Below are 19998 nucleotides of genomic sequence, written 5' to 3'. Positions count from 1 at the left end.
ATTAAGTATATGGTATCTTCTGCATGGGGTTGTTAGTGCCTTTAGCTAGGCTTTTAATTTGTCGATGTCTCCGAAAGTTGTTTGAGATCATTTCCATGAACTTCTTTTAGACTCGTGTACGCAAATCCGCCCTATCTGCAGATGAATTATTAGATCAGAAAAGAGACTAGAGTGACATACTGTTGCCCACTTGAAGCAATATTGCTGCTTTTGCTTTTGCATTAAAATGACTCAAAAGTATAACACGTACATTTCATTTGAAAATTTTCCCTACAACTCTACAAGTCTCTAAACAAAAATTGATTCTCATATGCATAAGCATCGTGCATTCCCTGAAGTTGATTAGAGGGTTTATTCACTGATACAAATATAGAATCCTATACCATAATGCATTTAATTTGTTGAAGGTGACACATAACACTACTCAACAAACAGCATTACAGCAATGCTTTCCTAGTTGAATTAATGTATTGATTTGGTAAATAAGGCCAGTTTTGCAGTCAATTTTTTTAGCACTTAATATCCACTATTAGTAGTCCTAGGCTTTAAAGATTTGTTATCTTGTGCTTTAACATGATTCATCTATATAGTCACTACTCGATCTTAGGTTAAATTGGCTAATCAGAATCTGATCTGGAACCCATTAGATGTTAATTTTTGGCTAAATGGCCCACGGAAGAATCATGGGGAATACTGTGGATGATGGTAGAATATGCAGTTGGTCTACACTAAATGAGGGAATTTCAGGTGCAAAGATTTTTTAGAAAGTTGGGAGAAATATTAACTGGCAATATTTAGGGAGTTCTGCCATTGTTGAGCAGGGGTACTTCACTAATCACTACTTCATGCCATTAAACATATAGGGAGTTGGCAAATGTCCCAAGTCATTGCCTTAAACCCTAAACATTTCTTCTAATTAATTCTTACTTAAATTTATTAAACGGTCTTTGTATAATTGTAGTTATAGTAAAATCTCGCAGGAAGTTAGCCGAGCGCTTGACCTTAATTTCTTTTGCAATGCGTAAGCTTTATTATTTATGCATTCTGAGTCTCTGACCAACATTTGGCTCTCCCACCCTTGGGGGAAGTAGGGAACATAAAATTTTGGACATTGATTTGCCCGTAAAGCAGATCTAGATAGGGCTCGAATACTTCCAACTTTGCACACTGTTTGCCTACCCACATGAGTTCTCAAACAAGTGATCGATTTACACATTTGGTTCCGGTTGTGAAAGTTGTTGGTTTGGATATGGGGCTGCTGTTATGAATTCCACATCACAGGTTTCACTACACTCAAAAAACCTGGGGAAATCATCATTGTCTTTGGCAATCAAAACTTTTGAATTTATTGAAACATTTGGAAAGTATTGCTCTCCCTCCTCACACTTTTTTCGTCAGAACACAACACGCAAGGCACACATATATAGTTGATTTTGCATCTACGTTCATGAAACTCTTGATAAACTGACGTGCACAGAAAACAATGGAGGATGGTTTTCGACGTATCAGATATAACCTTTTCGGGCAATTTGGCTCCGTAACTGTGCCGACATATAGTTCTTGGCTTCCATATTTTCTGAAGCAATGTTATCAGCAATGTTTTAAAACACGAATGCGTATTTTAAAGCGCTTTTTTTAGAATCTAAAGCCTTAAAACTTAAGATGTGAAAGACGTAAGTCTTACGATATATAATTATATATAATATAAGCATATATATTCTAACTATATAACATAATAAACCTATTTAAAACTGCTAAAATTAGTTGATGATATGATTTATATCCTTTTTTTTTACCAAATAAGAACTTCATTAATAATGAAATTACACTGATTTTAGAGCCAATACTCAATTCACACTGAACTTCAAATTGAAGTCCATACTGACACTAAAAGGGCAACAACCCGACTCAAACTGAGACAAGACTAACTAACAAGACATCTATACCAAATCGAAAGATGATTGAGAATCACCCTCAAATATGGTAAGATACTGACTACAAACTCACATAAATTAACTAGAATTAAAATGGACACAACTATAGTAGAAAAAACTATAGACGACACAAGACAACAACCTTGGTGCACCAGCACCTTGTAAACTCAACTTTACTGGTGTCAACAATAAGTCCCCACCTCGAGTCCTCATGACCAGTTTTTGATCGATCCAGTTAACGCTAGTTGTGAATAGAACCCAACCAACTTGAAATGATGAGACCTCTCAAACCTGAGACTACATAAATTACAATCATCCTTATTATCAACGTACATCATCTCTTTCTAAAATCTCATCACCATCGACTACTCAATCTCTCGCTTGTACCAACTCAAAAACCCAAAAGTTGCTTACGAGAGGACGAGAATACTATCAACTATCAACCAATTACCCATCAGTGCACCAAAACACCATCAGTCTCCCAAAAATCTGCCACCGTTGATCAATTACCTGAGCAAATACGAAACCCACCAAGAAGACAAACCCAAGCCAGATCAGAATTGGTGTCGAGTACACCTGGAACTCAAAATCAAACTTCTTAGTAGCACTTGTATCGCCAAGCAACCAACTAACACCGTGCCATTTTAGCAAGACTGAGAACAGAAAAGAGAAAACAAAACAAGAAACTCAATCTACATCCACGGAGACCCACCAACACCATCCTTTGTCGCCGCCGAACCATCGTCACCAAATCCCACCCGAGATCCGTACAACTAACAACAGATCTACACCTATCTAGGAAGAAGACCATCCCCGCCGGTCAAGTCGACAGCAACACCCATCAATCCATCCACTTGTAGTACCACTACACCTTCCCCGAAGACCCGGAGAACTGAGTCAAGAGCAAAAGGCCAAAGCCACTAAATCCTAGACTACCATCCCTACCCAGACTGGAACGCAACGGTGAGGAGCACTGGCGGTGCACGGCAAGGAGGGGAGACGAGTTTTTGTTGTTTTGGGTATTTGAGCGAGCTCATTCTAAAGCGCGTGGGCTTGAATCGTTTTCTTTGAGCCGCATCTATTTCCTATTTTTGGTTTTCCATAGTTATTTTGGTAGAATTAATCTATATGTATTTGTTCTTTTTTTAAATTAATTTAGTTTAAAGAGAGAATTTGATTGTCACACAACCTCCATCCCTATTAATAGCAGTTTAGAACCCAATCCTCATCTCTTCCGCTGTTGGTTTAAAAAAAAACAAAAACTGTAAAAAAAATTTGCTGCACAACTATGGGAAAATTCTAACATGCGGATCAATTTCTATGTGTGTGAAAAAAAAACAGACAAAAAAATGGAGAAAGATATGTAATGAGAACCACAAGATCCAACTTTATGAAAATTAAATGGTGATGATTTGATCTACATCATATGCAGAGCTGCATGATAGACGAATCCCACAACTATGCGCCCATCCAATGTGAGTTTTCTGAGTTTTTTACGCCTTGCATTAAGATTTTCACGTCTCGACACCTTTTTTGAAAAGACCCCTATTTTTTCATCACGCCATAAGTCTTTTAAGCTTGAGGTGAGTCTAAAGGCGAGTTTTTTAAAACATTGGTTGGAAAATATAAATGATCAGCTTGGTGGCCAGGGGCGGATCTCATGTATTAGGTGGGGGGACTCAAGCATCCCCAGCTAATGGGAAAAAAAAACACCCGGTACTATTTTTTTTAGATGTGTGTAGACTTAGCATCCCCAAATTACCCTTAATTTCCCATTGTATTATACCATATACTGAATAATTCAAATAGAATAGACCTTAAGTGAAATCACCCAATTCCCCTCTTCAACTCTTCTTCTTCTTCCTGAAGGACCCCGAGTCCCCGACCCCAAATCTTAAATCCCTAAAATCCCCAAACATAAATTTAACCAGTAATCTGACTTATCTCCACCTACATAGTCCTTTAGTCCTCCACCAGACCACCACTGTAGGAGCATGGGGCCGACCTTCATCAACAATTTGATCTGGTGACTGACTGACTGGTGATGGTGAGTGGTGATTTTGCAAGGGTGTTGTTCCTGCATCATTCTAAGTCTTCTTCCAGAAGTTTCAGGGCCTCATTAAGATCGTCTCTCACTCCCTCTCGTCTAGTCCCTCCTCGTAACTTTGTAAGCTCACTAAATCCAACTTTTAGTTTGTAAAAATATTGAATTTTTCTGATTTTTTAATTTTATGGTGATTCAAGATAGGAAATCTAGTAATTCATTACTTCATTTACTTCATTTTCCTAACAGAATTTACTTCCAGTTCCAGAGATCATATATAGAGAATCATCAATTCGTCATCCAACATTCTAACAAACTGAGCAACAGAGCAGGTAATAAATTTTATTGATGTTTTCTTCTTAAAGTAATGTTTACTGATTTGAAATTAGTGTCTTTAGTGATGAAGATGTGCTCGTTTTATAACTGTAGTTATTTCATCTATTGTGAAAACTGAAAACTAGTATTGGCAGTAATGAGCATGATGTTGTGATATTGAATTGTTTCGAATTGTGCTATGTGCATTTATCAATTTAGTAGCTGTAATGTTAGTAGTTGTCTAATATATGTATTGGTATTCAATGGTTATAGGTTATTAGTCTAAGATCTAAAAAATGTCAGACCCTCTGTCAAAATCGAAGCGATTAAAAGAAATTACTTCATGGTTTTCAAGGGATGTTGAGTCCGGAAGTTCCAATTTAAATTCTACTCCTTCCATTACTTCTCCAAATTTTAATGATGAACCACAACCTTCAAGTCATTTTCCATTGCCCAACTCTCAACCTTTAGAGCCACCAAATAGGATTAATGCTCTTCAACGTGATCTTGGATTACGTTGTCCGATTTGGAAATGGCCATTGGATGAGCAAGATAGAGTTCGAAAAACCTACATTTCGTGAAGAAGTTTTATCTTGAAGAATTTGATGATGGTGAAATGTTTACTCTTCAATCAGAGTGTGCATATTATAAGAAAGATATGCGACGTGATCTAAAGTTCCAAAAATTAGAATCCATTGCTGATTTGTGCCACACTTTGGTTCTAACAAGGAAGTCTGAATTTTTTCCTATGCTTTATAGATTGATTTGTTTGGTTTTGACTATTCCTATTTCTACGGCAACAACTGAAAGGGTATTTTCAGCTATGAACATGATCAAGAATAAACTTAGAAATAAGATGGGAAATGAGTTTCTTGGCGATTGTATAGGAGAAAGAGTATGCTGAGTCTATAGGTAATGATGAGGTGATAAGAGAGTTTGAGGAACTATCGACTCGTAGAATTAAATTTAGATAATTTAACTTTTTTGTCATATCCATTTTTATTTTAATTAATAAAATTATTTGGCACTATCGATATTTTCACTATTTTCTTCTTTTTTAGTTTAAAATTTCAAGCATCCTCAATTTAGTTATCCTAGATCCGCCACTGTTGGTGGCAGTGCCATCTGAGTAAGCAACAAGAACTAGGAGGAAGCACTAAGTCCATCCCCAGGTGCTTGCTCCTAAAACCAGAGTCGCCAGACCAGGAAACAGCTTTAATTAATCAGAAATGCCACTACGGTAACATTCAGAATCATATTTTGGCAAAAGGGGAAATGACAACAGCTGCAGTGGAGTCTGAGTAAGAGTAAACAACCACAGATTTGATATCTGGCTCTTATCATTGCCCTGGCTTATATCCCACTGAAAACTTAAGATTCAATCCTTCAGAGTTAACACTAATTTCAGATAGGAATGAATGAGGTGTAGTCCAGTTTCAAATCATGATGCGAGTAAGAAATAGCATCAACTGGGGTTTAAATCAACTTCGGTCATTGTTTTTATAGTTGATAATATAAAATCTTAGGTCCCACTATTAATGTTGACATAACCACCTTGTAATCCGTCTCAGAATTTCGTTGGTGAAGATTGTTCCAATTCAAACCGGTGCAATTTTTAACGACGATTTGACAGAATTTGGTCTCAATAACAACGATTGGGAACAGTAAGACACTAAAATACATAGCAAAATTGATGTTAACCATAGAAGTTAGCAGTTGATATTCCAGTTTTCACTACTGAAGCTCATGTTCTGAACCAATGTGATCTTAACAGATGATATTGGTGGGGATCATACCATCGAATTTTGATCATACTATAATCACAAACGTTTATGAAAGCAACGAGTCTCAAAACTTTCACCAAACATTTTCTTTGTGAGCAATCACTGAATCAATAATAGGAGTTATGTGCCCCTAACTTTCGTCTTCTCCATGTTTTTCTATTTTTTTTTTTGGTTACATTCATTTCAATAACTATGGCCCCATGAATTATCATGAGCTTTAGGTTAGTGGAGGCTTTATTAGCTGATCTAGCTCTATTGGGCTACACACAAGATTCTCACCCCACGTCCTATAATCCTCCATATCCAGAAAGTTGATTTGATACCAGTTTTCTGGACAAGAATTTTGGCCAAACAGTCAAAAGAGTACAATTATTTTGTCAAAACGCATTGGCAAAAGGCAAAAAGAAGCACCATGGCATTGCTGGGGCATAGATTCATGCCAAACCCACCGAGCCAAGACCATAAGCAAGAGTGAGGCCACCCCATTACATCAGTCTTGGAGCCAAGAAAGCAGAGATGCAGACATAAGGGATAGGATTAGTCAATAAGGCGACGCAACATCTTTTAATTTTAGAATCTACAACAGTTCGCGAGGCTTTAGAAAGCCGAGATGCAGACATAAGGGATAGGATTAGCCAACCTCTTTTACGGACCAAGTAACTCTCAGTCAATCCCTGTGTAACTGTTGCAGAGGATAGCACGATTCAGACTCGGCACATATGAGCGACTGATGTTAGTCACAAAATCCATCATTGTACACAAAAGTCATTCCTGCTCTATCACCTCAAATTTGACAGCCTAATTCAAGTATCATCCATTATATAAATTATCATGGAAATAAGCTGATCACATTTTTTATGAAAATCTACTAATATATAATTGACTTCCCAAAGTATAAATATCTACCATCCACACCCAAATTTGTTATAAAATAATGATAAAGGAAACAATACAAGCACCAGTTACAAAGTTGTAACAAATCAGTTTCTTTCCTAGCAGAGTGATTGCTTTTCTTTGAGAATTTACCCATCAAGTTCAACACGGTATTTTTAAGAACCACAGCAAGCTGATTTTTGGGCAGATTGAGCAGCCCCGGCTCCCTGATCTGGTTGGTTAATCTTGATTGTTTGAGGCTGCATAAATTCAACAAAGGTAAGTTTAGCTCCGTCAATAATACAAGGCAATAAACTGCAGTTAATCGAACAATCAATTGGTGTTAACATAACTTCCAAATAAACATCATTGCATCTTCAATTCCAATCACGACATTGCTATCATCTGAAGATGACGTGTAAAGATTGACTACTCGATAACTTTTGAAATAAATATCATTTCACGTTCAATTATAAATTACTAAATTTCTACCAACTGGGCTTTGCCCCACCACATACAATTGAACAACAGCCAAGAGAATCACCTCTTCTAATCTAGAAGAGGCAATTAGTGCGTATCAACGGACTCAACAAAAGAGAAATAAGAGACTGTATGATGGAAACAAAAACGAATCATATTGATGTTAATTTATGAATACACAGGATAGTAGGATACCAAGTTGCCGATGTAGAATTTAGGAGGATTAGGCAGCAATTTAAGTGGGTTTAGTAGTACCTCAGCCTTTGAGTCAGTATCAGCAAGTCTTTGCTTGATATCCCGAGCTATTGAAAAGAAGACCTCCTCCACATTCAGATTTGTCTTTGCACTCTGTAAACACAGTATCTTCAGCAAATGCCCAAAAAGGCAACCAAGTTGTATGGTAGAAGATACCATCAGAAACTTACTGTCTCAAAGAATTTGATGCCATATTCATCAGCAAGTGCTTGACCCTTTGAAGTCGGTACAGCCTGGAAGAAGTCACTTGTCAGGACCAAAACGAAAATCACAAATTTGCTTAACCTCAATGAAGAGAAACACCCACACACAACAAAAGAATAAGATGGAGAAGGGATGGGAAACAAACCCTTTTGCTTTCATCCATGTCAGCCTTGTTACCCACAAGGATCTTGTTGACATTGTCAGAAGCATGTTGTTCTATGTTACGAATCCAATTCCTAATGTCTGGACACAGATAAAAAATTAGCTTGATCATCAAATATACATAAGCATTAAGAAGAAAGAGTAAACAGATTCTACAAAGTTCAAGTTGTACCATAAAAAAAAAACAATGAAAAAATATACTGTGTTAGATAAATGAATGATGAAAAGAATTATTAAATAATTGAAGTAATTAAGAAGTTACTGTTAAATGATGACTCATCAGTGACATCATACACGAGCAAGATACCCATGGCTCCACGGTAGTAAGCTGCATAGACGAGAGGTTTAAGAACGTTTCCAAAATAAAAAATAAAAAATTGGGACATGAAGGACAGAGTCCGAAAACTATTGGATCATAAACGCTTCCAAAATCCAGTAAAGCTTGAAGATAACAGTTTTTTTTTCTGTAAATCATAAACGTCTGTGGTTAAGACACACTCACAGCTGCTCATATGTTCAAATTTGCATTTAGGAGAAATTTGAACATATATGCACTCCAATATAACAAAAAACGCTTTAAAGCCATAGAACTAACCAGTTGTAATTGTTCGAAATCGTTCTTGACCAGCAGTATCCCAAATTTGCAATTTAATTCTTTTCCCATCAAGCTCTATGGTCCTTATCTTGAAATCAATACTGTCATAACAAATGGCAACCTAGAGAAATTCAGAAGCAGTTGTAGAAGGAAGAGAGAATAAACCACCAATACGTTCATACATACAAAATGCGTACCCGATGGTTGTAATAAAACTAGTTGTAAAGGACCCATCAGAAAAACGCAAAAGAAGGCAACTCTTACCAACACCTGCACAGTCACACAACAGAGGAAAACAGAATTAAACTCACTGCCACTTGCTTTACTACGTACAAGGAGTTAAAGCAACATTAGAATTATTTTTACATGCTTAACACAACCAACAAAGAATTCAATTTGACACGTATAACACATTTATTTAGTAGCCTGATGATAGCAGATAGAGAGGGGTGAAACCTAATAAATACTACAATTATTTAAATTACATAATATAAGAACGAGGAAAACATCTAACAATACCAAAAAAAACTTGTCTAAGGCCATCTCCAATGGATGGTTCTAAACTACATTGTAGAAACTGTTTGCCGAAATCATCTCAATTGACAAAATAGAACAGAACAGCTCTATTTTGGAGTTCAATGTGCATTAACTACAATTGATTAGAATAATAGAACTTGTTGGTTGGAGTTGATTTGGTTGTAGAACCTAATATTTAGATAAACAGTGTCAAATGGGTTGTACTTTCTTAATTATAACGTTCATTGCAACCATCAGCTCGAGAAGGTCTCACACCACCTCAATGGTGCACACTCCTGCTTGCACAAGATAAGCCAACACTCTTCAGATTTCATTGCACACGAATTCAAACCCATAGTTTATGTTTTATAATGAAACGGTGTCTTAGTATGCTGACCCCCAAGATGAGTTGCTAAACGGTAAAGTGCCATCTACCAACACTTTCTGAATATTATTCTAACATATACATGATAAAATCAGCAGTCTTAACGCAGATACTACATTATATTAAGCTGAGCCTTGAAAAAGAGCATAATGTTGTCGCTCAACATAGGTCCAAAACTTCAATACTGAACAGGAGATGATTATTTAGAAAATAAACAAGAACCCCGAACTAGAGATACCAAACAGATTTTGAGTTCCCTACACGAGTCAATGATCGGTAAACAGCAACCTCGCAACACTAGGTAAACATAAAACTGGCAAACAAAATAAAGCAGACCAGTATGTAATGCTACGCCGAGACCTAGAAACGCAGCATTCTGCTCTAACTCAACACTTGGACACTGAACAGAAGCAAATTATAGCGAAAATGCACATGATATAACCATGAACTGCAGATACCACCACAAACTGCTAACTCAAACGAAAGCTAAACCTTACATTAAAGATAACTCAGTTCCTACAAATTGAACCAAAAACTCACACTTCCAAAGTGTCCACTTACCGATCACATCTTAAATTTACAGCAAATCAAAACAGTTAATCAACCAGTAAAAGAAACCGAAACAGTCTGAAACCCTAATTAGAGCCCCAAATTCGCAGACAATAGAGAAGATTAGATACGATCCAACAATGTCAACAGGTGACGTGTGAGTGCGTCAGATCAAGAATATCAGAGAGAGGGGAGGGGACAGAAGCGTAAAATCGTACCGCTGTCGCCGATTAGGAGGAGCTTAATGAGGTAGTCGTAATCAGCTCGAGCTCTGGCAGGTGGTGCAGCCATGGCGAGAGAATCTCAGAGCCCGCAGAAATAGGGAAAAAATTACACTGATCGCAATAAACCCTAGAGATTGAAAGGAGTTCAAAACAGAGAAAGAGGTGGAATTAAAATTAAAATTTAAAGAAGGAAAAATGAAGAAAAAGAGAGAAGAAAATGAGGGAGAAGAAATACCAGATCAGGAAGGAGGAGGAGGAGAGTGAGATCTAGGCAGATGAGAGAAAAGAGGGGGAAGCAGAATAGTCTCTCTTACGTCAGCATAATAGCCCCTTTGATTTTTGTTTTGTTTTGTACGGAGGAAAAGGAAAGGTATCGTGTGTAGTATAGTGTACCGTATGTCCAACAATGCCCAAAGCCCAATTGGCTGATATATAAAATGGAGCGAATATGACTTTGCATTTGATTATTGGATTCAACAACTATATATATTGTGAATTTCAATCAATCCAATCAGTAATAACAAATGGGAAAATTTTGACAATAGTACACGAAATATAACCCACTATTAATATTGGTATTTCATGTTTGAAATCATTAATTTCGGTACATGACTTCAATAACCTAATTAAAATATATACATGACATTAAGAACACCGTCAATTCTATGATAATATATATTATTGTAGGGATAATTTGATCTTTATCCTTTTTGCCAGTTAGTATTGCATCCAAAAGCTAAACCTTATTTCCATACCTGGTTGCAGATTGTTGGAATATCTCATTAACTTATTTTGCAAATTGCAATCTGTAATGGTCGAGGTATGCGGGATTCTCCTTTGGCTATTTGGCTATTTGACCACATATTTCCTTTAGTTATAGGTTTTCACGATCACCATATTTTTCAAGATCAACCCCCAATTCCATTACGTGACTCCCTCCATTGACAATCCACATGATGTCACCTCTTAGTGCATCAACTGCAAGCTAATTCCCAGATACAAACAAAATCCACTACAAAAGATTGATTGAAAATCTAAATAAACGATAAGCTTGTAAACCACTGGATAATCCATATCCAAATCACAAACTTTGAATGAGCAAGCATATTTGTTTCAGCATTTTTATTCTTCCTCAATAGATTGATTCTGTTTGGGAATGCGTAATGGATAATTGTTGAAAGGGTAGGTAATCAATTAAGCAATCAACACCTCTCATCTTCTTTTGCCCACCACTATGTCCCAATTTACGGAGAATCTTTGATGAGAAGAAGATAAACAATATAAACCTGCCGCCGCAATCGAAGACAAAGACCTGCATACCCAGAAGCAACGGCTCTCCTCTCTTACTCCCACCGCCACAGCCACAACGACTACTCGACCCACTAGTTCGGACCCCAATCTGACCCAATTGCTCGAACCCATAGCAGAAACTCGCGAAATTCTTCTCCTCCCGGCACAACAACCCACCCCGAATTCCAATAGTCGACCAAGAAGAAGAACAAAAATGTCTGGGTCACCAGGTCGACCCGTGAAGACAAGAAGATGAGCAATGAGTTTGGTCGATCTAGATTTTTCAACCTCAGCAGTTACGGTAGGTTCTTCGACAAAAATCCTTTTAATTATTTGTTCACTTTCAGTTTCTTTAATAGACTGTTTTGTCCCTTCAATTTTGACCAAAATTGTATTGACTAACGGCATCTGTCACAACGTGTACCGATTTTAATCAAATTATTGAAAGTCATGTATCAAAGTTGATGATTTCGAATGTGAAACACCAAGGTTAATAGTGGGCTATACTTCGTATATTACTTATAAAAAAAATAGTGATAACAAAATACTGGGAAGCCCATTAGCTAATGAGTTTTTTTCACCAACAGTCCCTCAATTCTGGTGTACCTACCAATGTGATACCTCAACTCTTAATCGTACCAATGTGATACCCAGACTCTAGTATTGCTATCATTGAAGTATTTCCGTTAGTTTTTTTTAACTTTTCCGTTATCTTGGTGACGTGGCAGGTACGTGAGGCCCACAAAGAGGGTTAAAAGACAAAATTAACCTCATCTGAGAGGAGCAATGTTTTTCCCGCCCTTTACCTTGAGAAAGACACCCAACAATTCCAATTTTGGCGCCAATTTTCCCTCCCTACTCCTTAATTTGTGTCTCTTATCTAAACTAAAGAACTACCGCCAACCAGTCGACCACAATCTGATAAAACCTAGATCAATCTCATTTTCTATTTTTACCCTAGCACTTGTTAAACTAACAGAATAAATATAGAAATTTATATGGAACATCTCATTTCCACAATCTCATAAGAATATAAAAACACATAACTTAACGAAATTCAAATACATGTTTAAGTACCATTAGTTGCCACCTTTTATGTTGATCTGCCATGATTTTTACTTGTAAGAACTAATGGTACATGTAGTTGAATTTCGTTAAGCCAGAGGGAATAATACCAGCAGATAAAGCATTGTACTAATGGTACTTAAAAGTTCTTACAAGCAAAAATCATGGCAGATCAACATAAAAGGTGGCAACTAATGGTACTTAAACATGTATTTGAATTTCGTTAAGTTATGTGTTTTTATATTCTTATGAGATTGTGGAAATGAGATGTTCCATATAAATTTCTATATTTATTCTGTTAGTTTAACAAGTGCTAGGGTAAAAATAGAAAATGAGATTGATCTAGGTTTTATCAGATTGTGGTCGACTGGTTGGCGGTAGTTCTTTAGTTTAGATAAGAGACACAAATTAAGGAGTAGGGAGGGAAAATTGGCGCCAAAATTGGAATTGTTGGGTGTCTTTCTCAAAGTAAAGGGCGGGAAAAACATTGCTCCTCTCAGATGAGGTTAATTTTGTCTTTTAACCCTCTTTGTGGGCCTCACGTAACTGCCACGTCACCAAGATAACGGAAAAGTTAAAAAAAACTAACGGAAGTACTTCAATGATAGCAATACTAGAGTCTGGGTATCACATTGGTACGATTAAGAGTTGAGGTATCACATTGGTAGGTACACCAGAGTTGAGGGACTGTTGGTGAAAAAAACTCTTAGCCAATTATAAATGAACTTTTATCAAACAAAGTACCACAAGTTTAGCGATAAAAATGTATCGTCTCCTCTCTAGCGCCGCCTAGGGGTTTGACGAAAACTTTAGATCGCACGATGGATGAAACGACCCGTCCTAAAATTTACTTATTTACGCGTTAAAATCCAATTTATAAAACCGAACCAATATATAATTTAAAGTAATTGTGACTGCACTCAAACCTTAGTTAGGCTGCCTACGTACTATTTTCCATGGATCAAGTCATTCGTAGTTCAACAGTTCACCAAGTCAAACACTCTAACGCACTGAAACTACAAAACCCACACATTTACCACAAACCTACCACATTCACCATAACAATGTAAACCTCATAACCATCATTCATCAATACACAACACCATATATATTATCAATCAATACAATTACATAGCAGCCAACCTTAGATTAACACGATGCTTACGGCAAAAATATTTTATTCCTACCAACGATAATCTAGATCAACAACTTCATACAATAATCAAATTCAACGATTAATATGTCGATAAGTTCGTATCGACGCATGCTATTTAATGGAGCAACTCACTGCTCCAAAAACTCTCACACGCACCGCCGCACGCGCCGCCACAACGGCTGCACGTGGGCCCCACACCACCGCCTACAATTACTCCAAAACCACTAGACTCCAACATCAAAGTTGTAAATCAAGAAGAGATAAGCAACTTTCATACATACGTCGAGGCTTGGTTTGGCCAGAAAGTGGCCGAAAAACACTAAGATGCCAACGGGGGTTGACTTTCTGATCTCTCATCTGCAGCTCGATTTGGGCTACAAACGGCAATCATGACCAGATGAAAGTTTTAGGTCGAATAGAAACAACCCCGAGCTCCGAAGTCGCCGGAGATGGCGGCACCGACGACAGTACACCTTCCAGGAGTTGCAGCTCCGAGCATGGTGGTCGGCGGGATGCGACACCGATGTAGATCGATGGAAGACGGCGAGACGGTGGCCAGATGGCGGAGATCGGCCGGTTGGAAGAAATATGGGTTTCTCTCGGGTGAACAGTACCCGACCAGATATTTTCGGGATTTTCTCCCTTTTCTTTATTTTTCACCCCCTATTTATACTATTTTCCAAAAATACCCCATACCATTTTTGATTCATAACTTTTTCATACGAACTTGGGCGTGCCGCATGTCTACGAATTCGTATCGACGAGCCCTACAATTTTCATGAATGAGGTTTTCCCGAAAAATTACGCATCGAAAAGGCAATATTTAGAGCCTCTACACTTAGTACGACTCTTGATAAAAAAATTAAAAGTAAAATCGTAAGGGTAAAAGATTTGGGGCGTATCAATGGAGGTCAACATTATCAGTTGGAATTGTCGTGGGTCATGTGGGGATTCAACTAGGAGAGCGTTGAAGTTGTTGTTGTCCCAAAATCGGCCTCAAATGTTGTTTCTTTGTGAAACTAAGATCAGTGACAATGAGGAGTTCATTATATTGAAACGTGAATTGGGTTTCCATAATGGGGAATCAGTGGAGAACGCCGTTAGGTCTGGTTCAAACCCTAAACCCTATACACTATAATCTAAAACCCTAAATTCAAAAATTATAGTTTAAAATTATCAATACTCATGAATGTCATTTCCTAAATAATAAAAATATATAAAATTATAATTTTGGTGTAATAAATTCATGTGTCAAAATATAACAGGTTAAGAGGACCACTGGACATTGCCACATGGTTCTCCGGGAGCATTGAAACGTTTTTCTAACTTTACAACAAATTATAGGAAACAATCCATGATTTTTTTTGTAATAATAATTAAATTGATTGGAACATAAAATTTGTCATAAAAATGGTGGTAATATGTAAATTTCATAAAAAATAGGACATAAAATCTATCATAATTGACACATTTAGATGTCTACTGGAAATGTATATATAGTGGATTTTATTTAAAACTTATCCTAAAAATTAGGTGTATTTCTAAATATTCCATATAAGAAAATTATATTACACTAGTGTTGATTATTGTCTTGCACTAGAATATAATGATCATATGAGTTTCTTGATTTCTTGAGGCAACTTACATTACAAGAAAAAATGCCATGCACTTTACCTATATAAACTATCTTATCATTTGATTTATAATTGACTTTTACTCGTATAATTTTTAATATCAATTTACTCCAATATCTTTATAATATAATAATATACGTAATCATTCTCAGTGTTTATCTTACTTGATAGTTGAAAATAGGGAGATGTCAATAAACAGTAACTAAACTATTGTCCATTTTAACTTTGAATATCTAACATTATAAAATTATCGCATTGGTACCTTAAAAACTATTTTAGTATAATTTTAGTTCATTTCGTCAATTAACACCGTTAGTGACTTTATTTCCCACCAAATTTCATAGGCATTTTTGTCATTTTATCTTCCACCGATTTCAGTTTTTATTTCCCTCCAAATTTAACTTTTATTTCCCGCCATGTGAGATTTTGGCGGTAAAATTGGTGAAAGTACATGATGGGTAATTATGTCAATCCTAACCCGTATCCCTTGTATAAAACCTAAATGAAACTAATAGCCTCTCATGTTACCCTTTTCAGTAGTGCTTATAAAATCTCATATCAAAATATAAGAGAGCTTCTTTGTGTTTTAAGTTGAGTCAAATTTATCTTAATCTAGAATCAGCTTTCGATTGAGATAGTAAGGCCCAGTTTGGGATTGTTGTGCTGTGGGCAGAATTGTTTTTGAAGCTGCTGTGGGCAGAATTGCTTTTAAATCTGCTGCGAGAGGAATCAACTAAGATGTTTGGTAAACTGTTTTTGAAAAGTGTTTTGAGAATTGAGGTTGAATTATTTTGAAGGGGCTTCCAAAAAATAGTATTGTGGTTGTGTATGATTACCATATTGGACATGAATCAAATTATAGCTTGGATAATTCCAACTTTACACACTATCCAACCTTTTTTTTCTTTGAATAAACACTATTCAACCTTTTATGCACCAACAAAATGATCTTTAACTAAAAATTTTATAAGAAATTATGTCGATGTCATAGATTTCCAAGAACTATTTGATATTAATGAAATATATATATATATATATATATCGTAAATTTTCATTAATATTTAGATTTACTATAATTAAGTTAAACAAATATCTGCATAATTAAGATTTAATCAACTCTACGACCTCTTTTAAAGGTAAGAAATAGGCTAAATAAAAAAAATACATATTCAAATTCAAATACCAATAAATTGAAGAAATAAAAATTCACAGGAATGAGAATCAAACCCAAAGATGGAAATTTTGGGATTGCAATGAAAATAACAAAAACTCATAGCATATCTAGAATTAGAGCAATAGTGCAACGAAGAGAAAAGCTTGAATTAGAGAGAGTGAGGACATAGTTGGTAGTTGGGTTCAAATTCATTTAAATGAGTTACTGGTGCTCATTGTTTTCCAAAAGCACCTCCAAAAGCAACCAAATGGCAGCTTCTCAAAACCAGCTGTTAGAAGAAGTAATTCTGACCAAAAGCTGCTTTAAGAGATTTTACCAAACACCATACTTTAAGTCTGAAAGCAGAAGCAGGTCAGGAATCAATCCCAAACTGGGCCTAAGATCCATTGATCATGGCACAACCAACTACTGGTGGTACTTCAGGCTTGACGGGGATCGTATTTAAGTGAGGAAATTTTCCCCTTTTAGTGCCTTTAATTTGTTATCTTTTAGGGTTTGTGGTCTTGTATAATATTGTTTGTTTATCGTGTTTGTTTATGGGTACAAGGTTTTTGTCTGAAGCTTTGTCAATTGTAATATTATTTTGTCTTGACATGTTGTGAACTAGCTTGTTGAAAACATATTCCATGTGTAGGCGGAAAATGCTGAGGAACTACAATGAGAAAATGCAGAGGAACCTCAAGTTGGAAATGTAGAGGAACCCCATGTTGTGGTGGAGAGCATTCCTGTTCAAGAAATCCATCAACAACCAGCAGCCAATTCTGAGATGTATATAGTAAATCTTGCTATTAGTGTTCATAGATGAATGGCAATGCAATCACAAACTGCAGCAATTCAGTTCCCCAACTAGAGGTACATTTCTTTTGATGATTTTCATTTATCTAATATACAAAATTTAATGGAATAGCTCTTAAAGTTTTTACCATTGTTTTGCAGCCTAATCCACAACCTCATACCTCCAAAAGGTACAAGGCACATGGTTCTGATTCTGGTGCAAGCTCTCCTGCTAGAGAAAACAACCCCACCTAGAAGCAAAAATCCTAGCTTTTAATTAGTTTATAGTCACCATTTTCTACCATTTAAACCAAGTGTTATATAAGTATTTTCTTTTACTTTTGAAACATTTAAATGCCTATGATAGAGTTTTTGAGCTTATTATTGTAATAGTATGGTTGTTGGTTAATGAACATATTAATATGAAATATATGCTGGTTTATTTTGTAATTGCGAACTTCTTGTTTATAATAGTGGTGGTAAATGAATTAGGCTTATTAATTTTGTAATGAAATAATATGTATTGATTAAATTTTTTTTAAAATAGAAGTTGAAATTGGAAGAAAATGAAAATGAAAATGAAATCGGAATAAAATGAAATGACGAAAATGTCCTTGAAAATTGATGGTGTTAATTGACGGAATAAACTAAAATAGACTAATGCGATAATTTTCAAATATAAGATATTAAAAGTTAGAATGAACAATAATTAAGGTACCGTTTATTGTAATCTCTCTTGAAAATACTATGAGCACGGCTAGTACCTACGTAGCTACAAGTTTCTGATATAATTGAAACTTTCAGTTTATGGGGATGACCTTATTTGTATTACATAGTCATGAAACTCACACAGTAAATGCGGCACAAAATATATGACGGTTGGTAACATGTATGTGGCATTGGCCCGGGTATTCAAGTTAAAAGTATTCGAATATCATCCATATAACCATATTACGTTGAAGAACATATCCAAATCGGCAAAATGCATAAACTGAAAAGCGTAAGCACAAAAAATGATTGTGTAGCGATGTGATCAGACCAGTTTGTTTAGGTCCTTGAATCTTGATCGGTCAATATCGGTGAACAGAATATCTTTACGAGATCATAATTTACCTCTGCTTTATAATTAACTGAGTAGTGCATGTCATATAGTTGAAACGTAATATAAATACCATGACTGCAAATGGCAAAAAAAAAACACGTTTTGCTGCGTCTGCACATTGATGTTGATGAATATTTCAAATCAAACCTAAACAGTATGTTAATATACCAACCAACTAGAAATATTAAAAGAACAGGCCAGAAATCAAACTCATGTAAGTTGGCTCTTATACGTGTAATCAAAGACTTGTCTAAGATCTCCGATACAACATTCAAGGTCCCCAAATCTTTCATTGCTTCAACAGAACATAATTGGCCATATTTTATCACAATCATATGTCAATTATAATGTTTGGTACGCACCAAATATAATTAAACTTGGCGGTTGCACATGCCCACCGTTACTAATTATCAAAGCTACTAGGGCGATTCCATCTAAGACCATTTTGATTTTTCATGTGTATATCTTACCAGCCTGTTCATTAGAAGTGTCGGCCAGAATGCCAGATCAAATAACTACAGTGGTTACCTGAGAGCATATGCAGGCGAGCATCTGCAGGCGAGCTGCTCGAGCAGGAGGAGGGACCGGCCGGAGGAGCTCGAGCAGGAGGAGGTGAAGCTCACACCGGCGAGCAGGAGGAGGCGAGCTGCTCGCCCAGTCAACCGAGCTTATTTGCTCGCCCGATCGCTCGAGCAAGTTTTGCTCCGGCGTTTGCTCGTCCGCCTGGCGGAGCCCACCGCCTGTGGGTGACGTCAGGCATGGGTCGATTTTTTTTCTATTAGGCGCGTGCACTACACGCGCCAGTTAAAAAAAATTGCGAGCCAATGAATGGCTGACATGTGTCTCACCGAATGGGCCAACGGTTTAATAGATCCGGGCCTTCCATTTTGAATCAGAAATTTTGATCAAACGGCCATAATTAATTGGTAACGGCTACTATTTGACCAAAACAGAAATAAACCCCAAAATATTGTAAAAAATCCCAAAAATTTCAAAACTCTCCCAAAAAAATTCCTATAAATACTACTTCAATTTGTTATGAACTCACACCAATTTGTGCACAACAAATTTCACATCTTCCTCCATCTCCTCTCTCATTTCGTTTAGCATTTTTTTCCAAAACAATGGGCACCCATTGGCTTCCTTCCGAAGATTTAGAAATGCCATCTCTTTTGTATGTCATAGCGTTGATGAATACGATGGTAACAAACAAAAAAGGAACAAATTGTGGGAGACAATTCATGCCGATTTTATTCAAAATTGGGAGCTAGCACGAGGTGAGAAACCTCCGAAGGAGCCGAGGACCCGAGTCGCGTTCGCTTCTCACTACAACAAGTTCAAACTACTCTTGCAAAAATGGGGCGAATGTTTGGCGGCGGCACAGCAACGTGTAGCTAGCGGCACTTCGTTAATGGACAAAGTAAATTTACATTGTTTTATCATATATTATAATTTTTATTCGATTATATATATAATTAAATTA

The 19998-nt window shown here is 36.5% G+C and overlaps 1 protein-coding gene across 1 annotated transcript; it reads right to left on the bottom strand.

The window, feature by feature from the left end:
- Positions 1-6903: 6903 nt before the first annotated feature.
- Positions 6904-10702, bottom strand: LOC126801154 (ras-related protein RABE1a). The gene is made up of 9 exons (XM_050528622.1): positions 10556-10702; positions 10315-10447; positions 8844-8916; positions 8647-8747; positions 8314-8379; positions 8035-8132; positions 7856-7918; positions 7686-7778; positions 6904-7210 (listed from the first exon to the last, which is right to left on the bottom strand). Exons 2-9 carry the CDS (start codon positions 10385-10387, stop codon positions 7127-7129), a joined length of 651 nt encoding a protein of 216 aa, XP_050384579.1. The 5' UTR covers positions 10388-10447; positions 10556-10702; the 3' UTR covers positions 6904-7126.
- Positions 10703-19998: the final 9296 nt, after the last annotated feature.

Source organism: Argentina anserina, chromosome 6 (assembly GCF_933775445.1).
Source record: "Argentina anserina chromosome 6, drPotAnse1.1, whole genome shotgun sequence".
NCBI lineage: Eukaryota > Viridiplantae > Streptophyta > Magnoliopsida > Rosales > Rosaceae > Argentina > Argentina anserina.
This window is presented reverse-complemented; position numbering and strand designations above follow the sequence as displayed.

Coding starts and splice junctions, on each gene's coding strand:
- LOC126801154 (XM_050528622.1), bottom strand. CDS start 10,387: ATGGCTGCACCACCTGCCAGAGCTCGAGCTGATTACGACTACCTCATT. Junction 8,748..8,843: donor AGTTTTATTACAACCATCGG/GTACGCATTTTG, acceptor TTGTTATGACAG/TATTGATTTCAAGATAAGGA. Junction 8,133..8,313: donor TGATGAGTCATCATTTAACA/GTAACTTCTTAA, acceptor ATCTGTGTCCAG/ACATTAGGAATTGGATTCGT.